The 20,694-nt window shown below is 43.3% G+C and overlaps 1 protein-coding gene across 6 annotated transcripts in view; it reads left to right on the top strand.

Annotated features, from left to right (window-relative positions):
- Positions 1-13,008, top strand: part of PHKB (phosphorylase kinase regulatory subunit beta) — a 237,155-nt gene extending 224,147 nt beyond the window's left edge. For 4 of the 6 annotated variants that reach the window (XM_060788360.2, XM_060788361.2, XM_060788356.2 and 1 more), the window contains 4 exons: positions 1,717-1,846; positions 4,479-4,586; positions 7,302-7,442; positions 12,461-13,007. In XM_060788360.2, the coding sequence (XP_060644343.2) occupies positions 1,717-1,846; positions 4,479-4,586; positions 7,302-7,442; positions 12,461-12,598 (517 nt within the window). In that variant the 3' untranslated portion in view covers positions 12,599-13,007. Of the gene's footprint in view, positions 1-1,716; positions 1,847-4,478; positions 4,587-7,301; positions 7,443-12,460 lie in introns of all 6 variants that reach the window. The other 2 variants (XM_067471122.1, XM_067471123.1) reach the window with 1 other exon arrangement.
- Positions 13,009-20,694: the final 7,686 nt, after the last annotated feature.

Here is a 20,694-nt window from a genome sequence, read left to right as displayed (position 1 = left end):
AAATGACCTTGAAGGGCTGCATCTGGCCCTCAGGCCATATTTTTTGAACCCCTGGACTAGACAATGAGTCCGGACAACGTTTTTAACAAGGAGACACTATGAATTTATATTTTATTGATTTGTTTAGTTTTTATTATATGTTATGTTTTTAATTGTATTTATGACATTGTAAGCATTGAATTTTGCTCTGTTAACCGCCTTGAGTTGCCTACGGGCTGAGAAAGGCGGTATACAAATACAGTAAACAAACAAACAAACAAACAAACAACTAGGCAGGCGTTGCAGGCAAACACACACACACCCTCTTCTTGCAGCACGCATGCAGCTTTCCAAGGCATTTTAAGGAGGCCCAGGAAAGAAAGAGCGATAGCTGGATCTATTCTCCCTGGACTTCCTTTAAAAAGCCCTCTCTTTTCTCTACTGCAGGCCCTGCCTGGAGTGGCACGCTTCAATCTCCTTTCTGCTTTGGGTTTAATGCTTCCTTAAATCTGTTTCTACTTTCTACTCTAGAGGAGAGTTAACTAGTAGTTTTCTGAGAATGAGACTTCTCTTTTTGTTTTCTGGGATTACGACTATTAATAATAATAATAATTTTATTACTATAAAATAATAATTAATAATTATTATTTTATTGTATTGTCAAAGGCTTTCATGGCTGGAATCACTAGGTTCCCGTGGGTTTTTTCGGGCTATATGGTCATGTTCTAGAGGCATTTTCTCCTGACGTTTTGCCTGCATCTATGGCAAGTATCCTCAGAGGTAGTGAGGTCTGTTGGAATTAGGAAAATGGGTTTATATATCTGTGGAACGACTGGGGTGGGGCAAAGAGCTCTTCTCTGCTGGAGCTGGGTGTGAATGTTTCAACTGATCACTTTCATTAGCATTTGATGGCCTGGCTGAGTCTGGGGGAATCTTTTGTTGAGAGGTGTTAAGATGTGCCTGGTTGCTTCCTCTCTGCTGTTTTGCTGTTGTAATTTTGGGGTTTTTTAATACTGGTAGCCAGATTTTGTTCATTTTCAAGGTCTCCTCCTTTCTGTTGGCTACCAGTATTAGGTCGGACCATTGTCGTTATGGCCAAGCCAAAGAAGCCGGATGGACCAAAGGAAATAGCTAAAAACGGATCCGGGCTCAAGCCTACTTGTAACTGCAATGTTCCAAATTAAATGCAGTCTTCCAAGATAATTGTAGTTAAGGGCAACAGGCAACAATTGAGGTGAATCACAGAAAAAAAAGGCTCTTCTTAAATTTTTCAAGTGCAACAAGATTGTGGAAATATTTGAAAGGTTAGGATGTTTTTTCGGCATGAAGACTTTTGCTTCCTCTGTGAGGTTAAGTTTTGGTCACGACCCAAAGCAATGCATTTGCTTCATTTCCTTTGTCTTTCCCCATTAGGAGATTTAACTTTTGGAAAACCCTTTTTCGACCCATCTATAAAGCACATATTTAACTCAACACTCCTACTGTTAAGACTGTGCGTTTTGCTTTATTGAAGAAGTGAGTTTTGTTCTTTTTGAAAAAGAAGGAGAATTTTGCAAAAAACCATTTAACAAGAACCTCACGAGAGCATATTGTGTTTTGTCTCATTGTTGGGCTCACATTTCTTGCTCTTGTTTCTTACTGAGCTTAATTAATCCACAGAAGCAAGCATTGTTTTGATCTGCAAGCAGATTGCTTTTGCGGGCTCATAGTCATCTTGTTTGCTTTTTCGATTCGCAGATGCTGGTTGAACAGGCGTCAGATTGATGGCTCCCTGAACCGAACACCAAGTGGATTCTATGACCGAGTGTGGCAGATCTTGGAGAGGACTCCCAATGGTTTAATAGTCGCTGGGAATTATTTGCCTCAGGTAACGTATTATGCAGATACTCCGACCACCTTCATTTCTTAAAGCAGAGCATGGGTGCCCACCAATCAGTGATCATATAGCTGAAGATTTTTTTATTTTGTGGAGAGGTGGCTGCCAAGGGAGCAGAAATGGTCCACATTTTCTAATGTTACACCATTCAGCTGTATTTCTGGCATTGGAGAGAGTTTGTGAAAAAGATCTTGGAGTCCTCGTGGACAACAAGTTAAACATGAGCCAACAATGTCATGTGGCGGCAAAAAAAGCCAATGGGATTTTTGCGTGCATCAATAGGAGCATAGTGTCTAGATCTAGGGAAGTCATGCTACCCCTCTGTTCTGCTTTGGTTGGACCACAACTGGAATATTGTGTCCAATTCTGGGCACCACAATTCAAGAGAAATATTGACAAGCTGGAATGTGTCCAGAGGAGGGCGATTAAAATGATCAAGGGTCTGGAGAACAAACCCTATGAGGAGCGGCTTAAGGAGCTGGGCATATTGAGCTTGCAGAAGAGAAGGCAGAGATGACGAAGGCCATGTATAAATGTGTGAGAGGAAGCCACAGGGAGTAGGAAGCAAGCTTGTTTTCTGCTGCCCTGGAGACTAGGACGCAGAAGAATGGCTTCAAACTACAAGAAAGGAGATTCCATCTGAACATGAGGAAGAACTTCCTGACTGTGAGAGCTGTTCAGCAGTGGAACTCTCTGCCCCGGAGTGTGGTGGAGGCTCCTTCTTTTCCGTACTTGAGTTGGGAGTATAGTAACTGCTTTGGGAGATGGTGATCAAGCATTCGGACAATGTGGCCAGTCCAGTGTAGTTGGTGGCATAGGAGCATCGTTTCAGTGCTGGTGGTCTTTGCTTCTTCCAGCACCTTGACATTTGTCTGTCTGTCTTCTCAAGAGATTTGCAGGATTTTTCGGAAGCAACACTGATGGAATCGTTTCAGGAGTTGAGTGTGACATCTGCACACAGTCCACGTTTCACAGGCGTATAGCTGGGCTGGGAGGACAATAGCTTTATAAATAAGCACCTTGGTAACCCTACAGATGTCCCGGTCCTCAAACATTCTCTGATTCATTCGGAAAAATGCTGTACTCGCAGAGCAGTGTTATATTTCGGTGTCAATGTTGACTAGGTGGAGAGGTGGCTGCCAAGATAGCGGGAATGGTCAACATTTTCTAATGTTACACCATTAAGCTGTATTCCTGGCATTGGAGAGAGATTGGCTGGTGACTGCTCTGTTGTGGTGGTGCTCATCTCCATTTCTAAGCTGAAGAGCCAGCGTTGTCCATAGACACCTCCAAGGTCATGTGGCCAACATGACTGCATGGAGCGCCGTTACCTTCCCGCCAGAGAGGTACCTATTGATCTACCCACATTTGCATGTTTTCGAACTGCTAAGTTGGCAGAAGCTGGGGCTAACAGCAGGAGCTCACTCCGCTCCCTGGATTCAAACCTGCGAACTTTTGATCAGCAAGTTCAGTTTGTTTATTTATTTATTTAAAAGTTTTATATACTGGCCTTCTCACCTCTCTTGAGGGACTCAGACCGGTTTCCAACCATAATATCACATACAATCAATAAAACATCATAATTCATATTACAGTAAAACATTAAAACAACAATTACAATCAATAACTACAATGGTCAGTCGTCAGACTAAAATCGTTGCTCATCATCCTCCATCCATATCTCAGGGTGTTGACTCACTTGTCGAATGCCTGTCTCCATAACCAAGTCTTCACCTGTTTCCTAAATGTCAGGGTAGAAGGGGCGGTTCTGATTTCCAGTGGGAGAGAGTTCCAGAGCCGAGGGGCCACCACCGAGAAGGCCCTGTCCTTCGTCCCCACCAGACACACTTGCGAGGCCGGTGGGACCGAGAGCAGGGCCTCTCCAGACGATCTTAATAATCTTGATGGTTCAGTTCAGCGGTTTAACCCACTTATGCCACTGGTGGCTCCTATAGATGTGTATACCAGTTAAGAAAACAATGATTGAATTGGTTACTCCTTTCCTTCCCCTTTAATATCTGGATTATTGTCCATATGTAAGCATTACAGCAATTCATTATTCTGAAGGGAGCATCGGTTTCATAGAATCCTAGAATCAAAGAGTTGGAAGAGACCTCATGGGCCATCCAGTCCAACCCCATTCTGCCAAGAAGCAGGAATATTGCATTCAAATCACCCCTGACAGATGGCCATCCAGCCTCTGCTTAAAAGCTTCCAAAGAAGGAGCCTCCACCACACTCTGGGGCAGAGAGTTCCACTGCTGAACGGCTCTCACAGTCAGGAAGTTCTTCCTAATGTTCAGATGGAATCTCCTCTCTTGTAGTTTGAAGCCATTGTCCCATTGCGTCCTAGTCTCCAAGGAAGCAGAAAACAAGCTTGCTCCCTCCTCCCTGTGGCTTCCTCTCACATATTTATACATGGCTATCATATCTCCTCTCACCCTAACAGATGACCCTCATATAATAGCTTCCAATTACATCCTTCCTTAAAACAAACAGGATCTGTGTTTATTTACTTATCAAACAACAGATCTGACATGACTCTGCTACTCTATGGGGATTGCCTGCTATCACTGTTACAGCTCACTTTAAGCCTTTGCTTTTCTCTTCTTCTTTTTTTCCAGCAACCAACCTTGTCCGACATGACGATGTATGAAATGAACTTTTCCCTCCTGGTTGAGGACATGTTAAAGAATATCGATCAGCCCGAATACAGGCAAATCATTGTAGAGGTGTGTATTGCATAAATAATGCATCAAGCAAATACTTCCGCTTACCTTTAAGAGCAAAATAGGCATGTGTGTGTCAGAGAATACAGTGATAGCTGAAAGAAAAACCCATTGGACTAACCCAGACTGTCCGGAAAATATCTAACAGCTCTTCAGTTTAGGCTGGATCTACTTTCTTAGGTGATCCCTCGTAGTTCGAGGATGATGGTCCTCCAAGTGTAGTCTCTCGTTGGTGGGTGCGTAGGTGGCTGTGGAGACCTATTCTTGATCCGCATCTTCTCCCGCAGTGAGGACATTGGTTTCCATACAAAAGGCAGTCCTGGTTGGGGTTGGCTTGATGCATCCTCCTCTTGGCATGTTTCTCCCTTTCACCCTCCAGTCGTGTCTCTTCAAATTCTACAACACTGCTGGTCACAGCTGACCTCCAGTTAGAGCACTCAAGAGCCAGGGCTTCCCAGTTCTCTGAGTCTATGCCACAGATTTTAAAGTTAGTTATGTTTCTCATTCTTGAGTTGGGAGTATTGTAACTATGTTGGGAGACGGTGATTGGGCATTCCGACAACGTGGCTAGTTCAGAGGAGTTGACAGCATAGTAGCAACGCTTCAGTGCTGATAGTCTTGTATAGTTCTCCAGAGGTTGAACTTCACCTCCCATAGGTCCTGGTCAACATAATGGCTGTTGAACATCTGGAGGACTGCACATTTATGACTATTATGAATATGATAGCGGGGTCATCAGGGACTTCTCAGGACATTCTTGTGGCCAGTGCAGCAGAGTTGATGGCATAGGAGCATCACTTCAATCCTGGTGGTCTTTGTGTCTTCCAGCATGCTGACATTTCACAGGCATATATCAGGGTTGGGAGGACAATGGCTTTATAAACAAGTACCTTGGTCTTCCTACGGATGTCCCAGTCCTCAAACACTCTCTGCTTCATTTGGAAAAATGCTGCACTCTCAAAGCCCAGGCGGTATAGTATTTCAGTCTCAAAGTTGACTTTTGTGGAGAGGTGGTTGCCAAGGTAGCAGAAATGGTCAACTTTTTCTAATGCTACACCATGAAGCTGTATCTCTGACATTGGAGAGGGATTGGCTGGTGACTGCTGGAAGAGTACTTTGGTTTTCTCAATGTTCAATGACAGGCTTCTCGTATGCTTCTGCGAAGGTGTTTAGAGTGGCTTGTAGATCTTCTTCTGAATGCACACAGATGTCCCAGTTCTCAAACACTCTCTGCTTCATTCAGAAAAATGCTGCACTCGCAGAGCTCAGGCGGTGTTGTGTTGCAGCCTCAACGTTGACTTTTGTGGAGAGGTAGCTGCCAAGGTAGCAGAAATGGTCAACTTTTTCTAATGCTACACCATGAAGCTGTATCTCTGACATTGGAGAGGGATTGGCTGGTGACTGCTGGAAGAGTACTTTGGTTTTCTCAATGTTCAATGACAGGCTTCTCGTATGCTTCTGCGAAGGTGTTTAGAGTGGCTTGTAGATCTTCTTCTGAATGCACACAGATGTCCCAGTTCTCAAACACTCTCTGCTTCATTCAGAAAAATGCTGCACTCGCAGAGCTCAGGCGGTGTTGTGTTGCAGCCTCAACGTTGACTTTTGTGGAGAGGTAGCTGCCAAGGTAGCAGAAATGGTCAACTTTTTCTAATGCTACACCATGAAGCTGTATCTCTGACATTGGAGAGGGATTGGCTGGTGACTGCTGGAAGAGTACTTTGGTTTTCTCGATGTTCAATGACAGGCTTCTCGTATGCTTCTGCGAAGGTGTTTAGAGTGGCTTGTAGATCTTCTTCTGAATGCACACATATGTCCCAGTCCTCAAACACTTTCTGCTTCATTCGGAAAAATGCTGCACTCACAGAGCTCAGGCGTATTTCAGCCTCAAAGTTGACTTGTGGAGAGGTAGCTGCCAAGGTAGCAAAAATGGTCAACATTTTCTAATGTTACACCATTAATCTGTATTTCTGGCTGGATCTACACTCTCTGCTTCTTTAAGCAAAATGCTGCACTCGCAGAGCTCAGGCGGTGTTGTGTATCAGTCTCCAAGTTGACTTTTGTGGAGAGGTAGCTGCCAAGGTAGCAGAAATGGTCAACATTTTCTAATGCTACATCATTCATCTGTATTTCTGGCTGGATCTATACTCTCTGTTTCTTTAAGAAAAATGCTGCACTCGCAGAGCTCAGGCGGTGTTGTATACCAGTCTCACAGTTGACTTTTGTGGTGAGGTAGCTGCCAAGGTAGCAGAAATGATCAACATTTCTAATGCTACACCATTAATCTGTATTTCTGGCTGGATCTACACTGCTATATAATCCAGTTTCAGTTTGCATTGAACTGGGTTATATGGCAGTGTGGACTCATGCGGTGTGTGAATAGAACTAAGATTATTATTTTGCCTTAAATTGCTAACATGTTCTTCTTCGTGGCCTCTATCACTTGCATATCTATCTCTTACCCCCTCAGATAGATATTTTAATGTTCGTTGCAATATATAGTCACAAATCGTGAATATACAAACTTTTATCGACCAGAAATAGTGGCTCTTAAAATGTTTAGTGTCAGCCAGATCAAAACCTGTAAAAAAAAACCTTTCACTGGTGTTCATGTATATTTTCCCTTTGTGGCTTTATTGCATTCCTTTAAAGTGGATTTTAAATGGTTCTCAAAGAATAAGATGACGTGTCTGAATGTTCTCGTTTTCTCTTATGATTTAGCTGTTGATGGTTGTCTCCCTCATTCTGGAAAGAAACCCTGAATTAGAGTTTCAGGATAAAGTGGATCTGGATAAGCTGGTGAAAGAAGCCTTTCGTGATTTCCAGAAGGACCAGAGCCAGCTCAAAGGCACTGAGAAACAAGTCAGTATCGTTAGTGATTTATTTATTTTTTGTTCCTATTTTCTTACTGCGCTCTAGTAATGCTCAACGTAAACATTGCTTTGATAAGGAGACCAATGTGGGAGCTACGTATTTTATTTATACGCTGCTTTTCTCTTGGCATCAGATTGGAGATGGCTTACTAAAAAGCCAAAGCGTGATAATAAAAAATTAAAACAGAAACATTTAAGCAAGTTCAACACAATTAAATTTTAAAACAAGTACAATTATGTAATAAAGTTTAAAAAGCAGCACATATATCCTATGAAAAGATGCCCTGCAACCAATTAATCGTGGCTGTTTGAATAAAAAGGAAAGGAGAGAAAAGACCAGACTAGTAGTTTGAAGCCATACACAGCCCAGAAAACTCACAGCAACCCAATGCGGTAATTACTTGATGACATCACTGAAAATATTTATTTATTTACGACATTTATATGCCGTCCTTCTCACCCCGAAGGGGACTCAGAGTGGCTTACAAGATATATATACATACATTACATCTAAGCCCCTTCCTGTTCAACATCTTTATTAATGATTTAGATGAAGGTTTAGAAGGCAGGATCATCAAGTGTGCAGACAACACCAAATTGGGAGGGAGAGCCAAGACTCCAGAGGACAGGAGCAGGATTCAAAACGATCTTGACAGATTAGAGAGATGAATGGCCAAAACTAACAAAATGAAGTTCATCAGGGACAAATGCAAGATACTGCACTTAGGCAGAAAAAAAACGAAATGCAAAGATACAGAATGGGGGACAATGCCTGGCTCGAGAGCAGTACGTGTGAAAAAGATCTTGGAGTCCTCGTGGACAGGAAGTTAAACATGGGCTAACAATGTGATGTGGCAGCAAAAAAAAGCCAATGGGATTTTGGCCTGCGTCAATAGAAGCATAGAGTCTAGATCTAGGGAAGTCATGCTACCCCTCCATTCTGCTTTGGTTAGACCACACCTGGAATATTGTGTCCAATTCTGGGCACCACAGTTCAAGCTGGAATGTGTCCAGAGGAGGGCGACTAAAATGATCAAGGGTCTGGAGAACAAGCCCTATGAGGAGCGGCTTAAGGAGCTGGGCATGTTTAGCCTGAAGAAGAGAAGGATGAGAGGAGACATGATAGCCATGTGAGAGGAAGCCACAGGGAGGAGGGAGCAAGCTTGTTTACTGCTGCCATGGAGACTAGGACGCGGAACAATGGCTTCAAACTACAAGAAAGGAGATTCTATCTGAACATGAGGAAGAACTTCCTGACTGTGAGAGCTGTTCAGCAGTGGAACTCTCTGCCCTGGAGTGTGGTGGAGGCTCCTTCTTTGGAGGCTTTTAAACAGAAGCTGGATGGCCATCTGTTGAGGGTGCTTTCAATGCAATTTTCCTGGCAGGGGGTTGGACCGGATGGCCCACGAGGTCTCTTCCAACTCTATGATTCTATGATAAAGGCAAGGAGCTCACCTTGACCCGGGCTTCAAACTGTCAATCTTTTGATTGATAAGATTTATGGCAGCTGGTGGTTTAACCTCCTGTGCTAAAGCCATTGAAATATGGCTGTTCCATCAAGGCCAGCAGAACAATATCTATAGCAAACAAACTTCCACTGATCTGAGACAACTGCAGCTTATGAAGGGTTCATAAGCTCAATGCATTCAGCAGCAATGAAGCTGTGACTCATTGAAAGACTACAGAATGATTTGCTGCTGCATTGACTTAGGTGGTGTTTAAAGCCCAGTAAAAGTGTCTGACTCATCTTGCTTTGGTCAGTTTTTCTTTTAATGAACGCAGATGTTGCACTCTGACTGTAAACACCACACCGTTGTTTGGAAAACAATCCTTTTATTGAAGATAATTAAAAAGCAGCAAGTAAAAAGCACTTTAAAGAAATAGGTAAATCCAATTAGATAAGAAGAGAAGCAGGAGCAAAAATAGTCCAGAGTAAAGTTCAGCAAAGTCCATCAAAACAAAGTCCACACTTCTCTAATATAATCCAGAAAACCAGGAAACATTAATCCAAGGCATGAGTAGGCATTCATACACTCCAAGAATTCAAATCATGAAACAAGAAATACTTAGACAAGGCTTCCATGAAACAAGGATGAGAACTACACTTGATTCCAAACAATGCTTCATCTGACTATATTTCCCATACTTGGAACTTTTATCCCCTCGTTAAACTATTCCAAGCTCTCAGAAATTGGATTCACTTTAATTGAGATTCCCTTATCTTTTTCTGTCAGATCCTGGCAGACCGCCAAAGCCACTGTTCAGTCTTCCTGTTTTGACTAATCTCCTGCCGCCTATCTATTTGCTCATTAAGTTTTGCAGCTGGGCCAGGTGACCAGTTGTTTTCAAGCCCCAAATCCTGAGAACTCTTTGGTAGCAATTTAGGGAGTACACCATCATCCCCACACCCTTCAGGGACATTCTCATGGGAAACTACACTTTGCACAGGCGTCTCCTAGTCCTTCTCTGCATCAGTACCTGTTGTGGTTCAGTCTGAGCCTGAGCTTTCTGAAACTGAGTTTCCTCAGGATGAGGAGGAGGATGGGTTACAGATTTCTGAACATGTTCTGGTTAGTGAGGCAGTTGAAGCAGACAGTGTTGATTCTGAAGAAGAAACGGCATTTCTGTTCCCCAGAGAAAAGAATGTGGCTTTAGATCAGGCATGGGGAACCTTCGGCCCTCCAGGTGTGGTGGACTTCAACTCCCACAATTCCTTGAGGCCAAGGTAAGCCTTTGGGGCGAATGCCGAGCCTCAAGGAATTGTGGGAGTTGAAGTCCACCACACCTGGAGGGCCGAAGGTTCCTGACCCCTGCTTTAGATAAAGATAGTGAAACTTCGGAGCTCCAGGCGGAGGCTCTTTCTGGAGGTCCGGGCAGGGCGAAGATAATGAGCTAACTGGCCTTGAAGATGGTGGAGATTTGATTAGAGAAGACCGTTTGCAATTAAGAGTTCAGAGAAGCGCACGCCTTGCCAACAAGCGTGAAGCTAGAGGTCAACGTAATGCTTTCATGTTGGGGAAACGTATTTAATGATCTGGATGAAGGGCATTCCCTTTCAGTCCAATGTTGCTTTTACCCTGTTAACTTCTGTGGAATCACCTTGGCTTTTACGGAAAGCTTCTGGCTCTTTGGGACTTTGATTTTGTTTCTGATTTTTGGAGACTTTGTCTTGCTGCCGTGGACTCTTGCTTAACCAATGCTTTAAAAAAACCAATGCTAAAGGGCTATGCTTCATGTTATTTACCTTTGGAACCTGGGAACTTTGCCTTTGCATTGCTTAATGAACTTTACTTCTTTATTTCCCTGGTTTGATTTTGCTTTTTTCTCAATAAACTACAAAACCTACAGCTTTGGTGTGTGGTGGTGTCTTGGGCAAGGTGAATCTAACCTGAGTTGCGACAGTATCACTGACCAAACCATTGCCATCTTGAAATTCATTGGCATCACTTCCCACATCCAAGCACCCTGATCACAGGCTGAACTCCAAGAGCAGATAATAGTAATAATAATAATAATAATAATAATAATAATAATAATAACAACAACACTTCATTTGTACCCCGCTACCATCTCCCCAAGGGACTTGGTGCGGCTTACATGAGGCCGAGCCCAAATGCAACAATACAAGCAGTAATAACAACAATACAAGCAATTAAAAATAAAACATGGACAATACAATAATGCAATAAGACCACACGATTAAAAACTATGGGAAGGCCAAATGTAAAATTAAAATTGAAAGTAATGCTGGAACATGGGCAAAAAAGTGATGGGGCGCTTATGGAAAACATACAAGCAGACCTAAACATATAAAGTGCTTTGGTGGACAAAGTGCTATGGGATCATTATTCTGGGAAGGCACACTGGAACAGCCACGTCTTCAAGCTCCTCCTAAAGACTGCCAGAGTTGGGGCCTGCCTGATGTCCTTAGGAAGTGAGTTGCAGAGTCGGGGGGCCACCACCGAAAAGGCCCTCTCTCTCGTCCCCACCAATCGCGCCTGCGATGCAGGTGGGATCGCGAGCAGGGCCTCTTCAGATGAACGGAGAGATCGTGTGGGTTCGTATACAGAGATCATAGAACCATAGAATCATAGAATCAAAGAGTTGGAAGAGGCCTCATGGGCCATCCAGTCCAACCCCATTCTACCAAGAAGCAGGAATATTGCATTCTAATCACCCCTGACAGATGGCCATCCAGCCTCTGTTTAAAAGCTTCCAAAGAAGGAGCCTCCACCACACTACGAGGCAGAGAGTTCCACTGCTGAACGGCTCTCACAGTCAGGAAGTTCTTCCTCATGTTCAGATGGAATCTCCTCTCTTGTAGTTTGAAGCCATTGTTCTGCGTCCTAGTTTCCAAGGAAGCAGAAAACAAGCTTGCTCCCTCCTCCCTGTGGCTTCCTCTCACATATTTATACATGGCTATCGTATCTCCTCTCAGCGTTCTCTTCTTCAGGCTAAACATGCCCAGCTCCTTAAGCCGCTCCTCATAGGGCTTGTTCTCCAGACCCTTGATCATTTTAGTCGCCCTCCTCTGGACACATTCCAGCTTGTCAATCTCTCTCTTGAATTGTGGTGCCCAGAATTGGACACAATATTCCAGGCGTGGTCTAACCAGATCAGAATAGAGGGGTAGCATGACTTCCCTAGATCTAGACACTAGGCTCCTATTGATGCAGGCCAAAATCCCATGCGGTCACGCAGGTAGGCGGGTCCCAAACTGTTCAGGGCTTTGTAGGTAAGAACCTGCACCTTAACTAAATGTAGATCTTCCATGTATAGGTACAAGGTACAAGGGGTAATTTCTTCCCCCTTTGGCTTCCTCATCCTTACAATTTGGTGGGAATCCAAAATGTTTATCATGCGACGCGACAGGGAACGCCGAGTGTGTGCAGCGCCCTCCTCTTCCCCACACTATCTTCCATCTGTGATTCTCAATCTTTCGTTCAGCGTCATTGTAATCTGTGAGCGTTGCGACTGAGATCCGAATTCTTGTTTTGTTTTGCGCAGGATGACATGACTTCCTTTTACAACACACCTCCGCTGGGAAAAAGAGGAACCTGCAGCTATTTAACAAAAGTGGTGATGAATGTATTGCTGGAAGGTGAAGTCAAGCCCAACGCAGACGACCCTTGTTCGATCAGTTAAAGGAAGTCGAGCCAAATGGCTTCGGTTAAAGTAGTATTTGCTAGGTTTCGGAATCACTTAGCTTGTTATTCAATGAGTTTGTTTGCTTGCTGTTTAATTTCTCATTGGAAATTTCAGGAGACTGTTTGTTTACACTATGTTTGCAGTGCTCACATGCTTAGGATAGCAAGCCACACAGCTGTTTCTGTGGCATATTTAGTCCAGGAATGTTTCCCCTCCATATCTCTCTAATATCTCCAACCTTCTGCACTTTTCCCACCCAAGCCCTGTGGTCACTCGTTGGCTGAGCAAATGCATGAAATGCAATATATATATCAATGTATTGTCGAAGGCTTTCATGGCTGGAATCACTAGGTTCTTGTGGGTTTTTTCGGGCTATAGAGCCATGTTCTAGAGGCATTTCTCCTGACGTTTCGCCTGCATCTATGGCAAGCATCCTCAGAGGTAGTAAGGTCTGTTGGAATTAGGACAATGGGTTTATATATCTGTGGAATGGCTGGGGTGGGGCAAGGAGCTCTTCCCTGCTGCAGTTAGGTGTGAATGTTTAGCTGATCACCTTCATTAGCATTTGAAGGCCTGCCTGAGCCTGGGAAAATCTGTTGCTGGGAGGTGTTAATCTGTGCCTGGTTGTTTCCTCTCTGTTGTTTAGCTGTTATAATTTTAGAGGGAAAAACCAGGCACAGATTAACACCTCCCAGCAACAGATTTTCCCAGGCTCAGGCAGGCCTTCAAATGCTAATGAAGGTGATCAGCTAAACATTCACACCTAACTGCAGCAGGGAAGAGCTCCTTGCCCCACCCCAGCCATTCCACAGATATATAAACCCATTTTTCCTACTTCCAACAGACCTCACAACCTCTGAGGATGCTTGCCATAGATGCAGGCGAAACGTCAGGAGAAATGCCTCTAGAACATGGCTCTATAGCCCGAAAAAACCCACAAGAACCTAATATATATATCGTTCATATGATTGAGACTCCAGATAGTTACGGAAAAATTAATAGGGTTTGTATTTATAATTTAATCATTGCCCGGGAATGATTGGAGTGATATATTTATATATGTAATTGTGAATTAAATGCGCATTGTAACATCTATCAACTCTACGCCTTTCCTTTTGCATTGTGACTCATTATTGAAAGGCATCATCGTGAATACTGAATGGGACTCGGGCGTGAATGTAAAAAGAATTAATGAGCCCCGTGTTTGAAGTCGAGGTATTTGTTAACTTTGAGGAGATAACTGTCGCTTTGGGTTTGAGTGCTCCATTGAAGCTTAAGGGGAAAATAAAAAATGCTGCACTAAATCTACGCTGCAGAATGTGTCTATAATTGGTTTTTTGTTTATTAATATTAGTTCCTTAAGCATACTAATGTTTCCATGCTTAAAATTGGAGGGAAATTATTTGTATGACTGTGAACCAGATGCAAAAAAAGGTGTTTTTCTCCCTCCTCAGTTTCCTTCTTCTTATTTTTGAATACTACATTTAAACCCCAACCATAAAATTATTTTAGTTGCTACTTCATATCTGTAATTTTGCTACGATTATGAATCATAATGTAAATATTTGATATTTTCATTCACTGGACCAAATTTGGCACAAATACCCGATACGCCCACATTTGAACACTGGTGGGGTTGGGAGCAGGGGCGGCTCACCCAGTACGCAAAGTAAGCCTTTGCAGTATAGTTGATTTTGCTTAGGGGTGCTCTTGAGGTGCTCTTGGGGGAAAATAGACCTTGACATATGTGAGTTGTAGTTACTGGGATGTATAGTTCACCTACAATCAAAGAGCATTCTGAACTCCACCAATGTTGGAATTGAACCAAATATGGCACACAGAACTCCCACGACGAACAGAAAATATATATCAGTGATTGGTTGGGGGGGGGGGGGAATACTGTTTGCTTACCATTGAAAATTACCTAGGGTCACCTCTGGTTGGGAGGGATTGATTTTGTCATTGGGAGTTGTAGTTGCTGGGATTTGTAGTTCACCTACAATCCAAGAGCATTCTGAACTTTACCACCGATGGAGTTGAACCAATCTTGGCACACAGAAATCCCATGACCAATAGAAAATACTGGAAGGGATTGGTGGGCATTGACCTTGAGTTTGGGAGTTGTAGTTCACCTACATCCAGAGATCGCTGCGAACTCAAACAATGATGGATCTGGACCAAATTTGGCATGAAAACTCAATATGCCCAAATGCGAACATTGGTGGAGTTTGGGGAAAATAGACCTTGGCATTTTGGGAGTCGTAGTTGCTGGGGTTTATAGTTCACCTACAATCCAAGAGCATTCTGAACTTTACCACAGATGGAGTTGAACCAATCTTGGCACACAGAACTCCCATGACCAACAGAAAATACTGGAAGGGATTGGTGGGCATTGACCTTGAGTTTGGGAGTTGTAGTTCACCTACATCCAGAGATCGCTGAGAACTCAAACAATGATGGATCTGGACCAAATTTGGCATGAAAACTCGATATGCCCAAATGCGAACATTGGTGGAGTTTGGGGAAAATAGACCTTGGCATTTTGGGAGTTGTAGTTGCTGGGATTTATAGTTCACCTACAATCCAAGAGCATTCTGAACTTTACCACCGATGGAGTTGAACCAATCTTGGCACACAGAACTCCCATGACCAATAGAAAATACTGGAAGGGATTGGTGGGCATTCACCTTGAGTTTGGGAGTTGTAGTTCACCTACATCCAGAGATCGCTGAGAACTCAAACAATGATGGATCTGGACCAAATTTGGCACAAAAACTCAATATGCATAAATGTGAATACTGGTGGAATTTGGGGAAAATAGACCTTGACATTTTGGGAGTTGTAGTTGCTGGGATTTATAGTTCACCTACAATCCAAGAGCATTCTGAACTTTACCACCGATGGAGTTGAACCAATCTTGGCACACAGAACTCTCATGACCAATAGAAAATACTGGAAGGGATTGGTGGGCATTGACCTTGAGTTTGGGAGTTGTAGTTCACCTACATCCAGAGATCGCTGCGAACTCAAACAGTGATGGATCTGGACCAAATTTGGCACAAAAACTCAATATGCATAAATGTGAATACTGGTGGAGTTTGGGGAAAATAGACCTTGACATTTTGAGAGTTGTAGTTACTGGGATTTATAGTTCACCTACAATCAAAGAGCATTCTGAACCCCACAAATGATTGAATGGGACCAAACTTCCCACACAGAACCCCCATGCCTTGAAAGGACTTGCTGGCGCGAGCCTCCCTCACCCACACATGCGCACCATGCTGCCATGCGCCAGACACGCCTGCTCTCCCCTCATTGCTCGGAGTCTCAGAAACAGCCCTCCTTTTTCTCATCAAGGAACATGAAAGGTACTGCAAACTACTCCAACCAGAGAAGTCAGCCATAGCAGAGCACCTGATGAACCAACCTGGACACAGCATATTATTTGAGAACACAGAAATGCTGGACCACTCTCACAACCACCTTGTCAGGCTACACAGAGAAGCCATTGAAATACACAAGAAGCCTGTGGACAATTTCAACAGAAAGGAGGAAACTATGAAAATGAACAAAATCTGGCTACCAGTATTAAAAAACTCAAAAATTACAACAGCAAAACAACAGAGGGGAAACAAACAGGCACATAAAATCACTCTCAACAAAAGATTCCCCCCAGGCACTTCCAAGCCATTGAATGCTAATCAAGGTGATCAGCTGAAACATCCACAGCTATCCCCAGCAGACAAAAGTCCTTTGTCCCACCCTGGTTATTCCACAGATATATAAACCCTTTTTCCTAGTTCCAACAGACCTCACTACCTCTGAGGATGCTTGCCATAGATGCAGGCGAAACGTCAGGAGAAAATGCCTCTAGAACATGGCCATATAGCCCAGAAAAACCTACAACAACCCAGTGATTCCGGCCATGAAAGCCTTCGACAATACATTAGCCGTCCTTTTGTTGGAAGGATTCGCGGTCTGTTTCCAAAAAGGATGAGAATGACAAGTGGAGAGATCTTCAGCATTCTCTGCCAAAGGGATTCCTAAGACCATCAGAAATATATGTATCTGATGGTCTTCAGCGACCCTTCTGAAACCCGACCCCCAGGTTGAGAAACGCTGCTCTAGACGTTGGATCTTGTGCTTAGAAAATAAATCACATCCCGCAAGGCTGAAAACTTCCAGCCTTGATATATGTCGCCTTGCTCTCCCTGGAGGAAGAGCCAAAATCCAGAGTCACATATGATCAAAATGATAGGACTTAGTGCAGCTTTCAGTTGCTTGGAACTGTGGCCATGAGCACATATTTTATCCGATGACCACATAGCAAAGCAAAACCTTTTCACCGCTAAAGTTCTCTTATTCTACCGTGGGTGAAGGTTATTCCATGAAAGAAAAGTTGGAGCGTCACAGGCTGTAAAGATTTATAACGAATGAAAGCATCCTGCTAGGCTTTTTCCCACTCTTCTTCTTGGCTTCCACATATTTAAACAGCTGCAGGAGAGAAGAAGTGGAAATACGAACATACTTAGCAGAGCATGGCAAACCTTAAATCTGATTTAAAGTTTACTTTTTTACAGTGACAGATCTTGCCAAAGTGCAGTTTTTGTACACACCATTCGCTACTTGAATTTCCCAGTACAAATGCACCATTTGTAAGGCATTCTGTAGCTTACCTGTGCCTTTTAGTATAGTACAGCAGTTGTGTAGAATTTTGTAGTATAGGATCTAGTGCACCGGGATTGTGGCGCAGCTGGCTGAGTGTCAGCTGCATTAAGATCACTCTGACCAAAAGGTCATGAGCTCGAAGCCAGCCCGGGCTGGAGTGGGTGTCCAGCCATTGTGTAGCCCGTTGTCGACCTTTGCAACCCGAAAGACAGTTGCATCTGTCAAGTAGGAAAATAAGGCACCACCTTGTGTGGGAGGCTAAATTTAACTAATTTATGAAGCCATAAAGAAAAAAGACTCCGGGGAATGTGGAATGCAGAAGAACTTCATCGGTGTCGCTGATGGACGATGAAAAGCAGCAGCTCCCCTGGCGGCCAGAAAAAAGTTAAATAGCCTTGGTGTATTTGTGTGTTAAACGTTGTTTGTCAAAACTGGCATTGAATGTTTGCCATATATGTGTTTACTGTAATCCGCCCTGAGTCCCCTGCGGGGTGAGAAGGACGGAATATAAGAACTGTAAATAAATAAATAAATAAATTTCCCTGACAAATTTAAAGTTTGGGGAAATTCACACAAAAGCTATTTCATAGAAGCACAGTCTTGTGTGCTGTGAAATAACGCAGCCCTGTTAGTCTGATTGAACCGAATGTAATTTTCCTTAACGTCTTAACCTGCTACTGGTGCTTTTGTTATACTAAAACCTGTTTCTGTCAGAAATATTAAAAAATTAACTAGGTATTTTTAATTACAAAAATGTAAGTCAAGCACTGAAAGGGTTAAATGGATGCATTATTATTATTATTAATAATAATAATAATAATAATAATAATAATAATAAACACTTTATTTATATTCCACCCTTCTCACTCCAAAGGGGACTCAGGGCAGATCACAGTACACATACACGGCAAACATTCGATGCTGCTTTGTATAGACAATACACAGACAGACAGAACAGAAGGAGGTGCCATGGAAGGTTGGGCTCGAGTTCAGGGGGTGTTGTTGCTCTATCCTCTGACGAAGAACTGTCAGGACTTCTTCCTTTTAGTTGCCCAGCATTTTCTGATCTTTCTTTATGGTGTTGTAAAAGATCTCCCCCACTTCTCATGGTACCTAATTTCTCTAATCACAGCTAAAGCTGTTTTCGAATAGCTTAGGTAAACAATAAGCTAGGCTGACAGTTGTCAGCTCATGTCAACCCAGGGCTTCGAACTTGCAACCTTTTGGTTGATAGATCTTATAATTGCTGATGATTTCCCAGCTGTGCTAAACCTCAGGTGTGTCTGTAGCTTAGTATGCCTCAGTGTTAGTTACTCTCAGGCTGAGAGAGGCCTCGGTGTGAGGGAAACCTCAGTGTTAGTAAGCCTCAGTGTGTGAGAGGCCTGGTGTGAGAAGGCTTTGGTGAGAGAAGCCCCAGGTTGAAGGCTGCTGTGTGTAAAAGGCTACTGTGTGAAGCTCCTGACCAAGTTTAGTGTGAGAAGAGGCTCTGTGAGAGTGAAGCTTTCTATCCTCGTGGACAACAAGTTAAACATGAGCCAACAATGTGATGTGGCAGCAAAAAAAGCCAATGGTATTTTGGCCTGCATCAATAGGAGCATAGTGTCTAGTTCTAAGGAAGTAATGCTACCCCTCTATTCCGCTTTGGTTAGACCACACCTGGAATATTGTGTCCAATTCTGGGCACCACAATTCAAGAGAGATATTGACAAGCTGGAATGTGTCCAGAGGAGGGCGACTAAAATGATCAAGGGTCTGGAGAACAAGCCCTATGAGGAGCGGCTTAAGGAGCTGGGCATGTTTAGCCTGAAGAAGAGAAGGCTGAGAGGAGATATGATAGCCATGTATAAATACGTGAGAGGAAGCCACAGGGAGGAGGAAGCAAGCTTGTTTTCTGCTTCCCTGAGTGGAGACTAGGACGCAATGGAACAATGGCTTCAAACTACAAGAGAGGAGATTCCATCAGGACATGAGGAAGAACTTCCTGACTGTGAGAGCCGTTCAGCAGTGGAACTCTCTGCCCCGGAGTGTGGTGGAGGCTCCTTCTTTGGAAGCTTTTAAACAGAGGCTGGATGGCCATCTGTCAGGGGTGATTTGAATGCAATATTCCTGCTTCTTGGCAGAATGGGGTTGGACTGGATGGCCCAGGAGGTCTCTTCCAACTCTTTGATTCTATGATCTGCATGAGAAAGAAGCCCAGCATGGAAGCAAAGAAGGAAGTATAAATAATGTTGTGTTATGGAAACCTTGTTCTTGTAAATAGTGCAACCATATTATTTTGCTATAAAGAAAAGCCTCCTAAGGAAGATATAACATTGACCTATGTGCTTTTTCATCACTTTTGGCTACTGGTATTGGTCACGCTGCTGCTAATAAGTTACTCCTGTACATTTATGAGGAGAGTCTTTTGTTAATAAGCCCTCTCGCCCAACAGTTTCCTCCAGTCTGTATCCTAGAAAGATGGTATCCTTTCTTTATGCTTGGGACTGTGTTTCCAAAAGGTCAGCTTTCATATACTCCAGCTGGCATGATCCAAGTTTGAAGATTATGGAAGTTGTAATCCCAAAAAACTGGGGGGCACCAGGTTGCTTCCTACACTTAAGTGGGCCTTGGCTTACCTATATATGGATATAGGTTTTTCCTGTTTTTATTGTGTTTTAAGATTCCCTGGCATGTTGACATGTTGACAATCATCCTGGATCAGATCCGTGTCCTTCAGCATTCTGTTTCCACAGTGGCTAATCTGTCGTTTATAGGAAAGCTGCCAAACAAACATGAAGACTAACCTTCCTCCATCTTACCTTTCCCAGCAAGGTACACAGAATCAAGCTGTTTACTATGCGGAGGGTGATGGATAGCCATCCCGATTCGTAACCGCTGATGACCCCAGTGGCTGTGAACTGACCAAGTTCCTAATTAAAATTGTTCAAATTGGCAGACATCAATACATCTTGTGGCTGCAAAAGAAAACAATTTCACAATGTGCTGGAACATTTTAGTAATTCAGTAGCAGAGGCTGAATGGCCAGAGAGTGTGGCGTGCTTTTGCTTGACTACAAAGCATCACAAAGTGGGAGAGTAAGTCCCAACTGGTTTGCTGTTTTCCATAGTAAGTTGGGTTGTCATTATAATACGAGGGTTGAATGAAAAGTAATGCCTCCACCTTCGTTACTTGGGTTTGGATGGGAATATTTTAATAAATCAAACGCAGAAATAATCCATAGAATGTACTCTTTAACTACCACTATTCACTTTTTCACATAATCACCAGACAATTGGATACATTTCTGCCAACGATGAACAAGATTTCTGAAGCCGTCACAGAAGAAGTCAACACTCTGTTTCCGCAACCCATTGTGCACAGATCTTCCGATAGCCAAGCAAAGCAAAAATGTGACTCACACGTTGTTGTGAAATGCCGATTATGCT

This window comes from Anolis sagrei, chromosome 8 (assembly GCF_037176765.1).
Source record: "Anolis sagrei isolate rAnoSag1 chromosome 8, rAnoSag1.mat, whole genome shotgun sequence".
Classification (NCBI taxonomy): domain Eukaryota; kingdom Metazoa; phylum Chordata; class Lepidosauria; order Squamata; family Dactyloidae; genus Anolis; species Anolis sagrei.
This window is presented reverse-complemented; position numbering and strand designations above follow the sequence as displayed.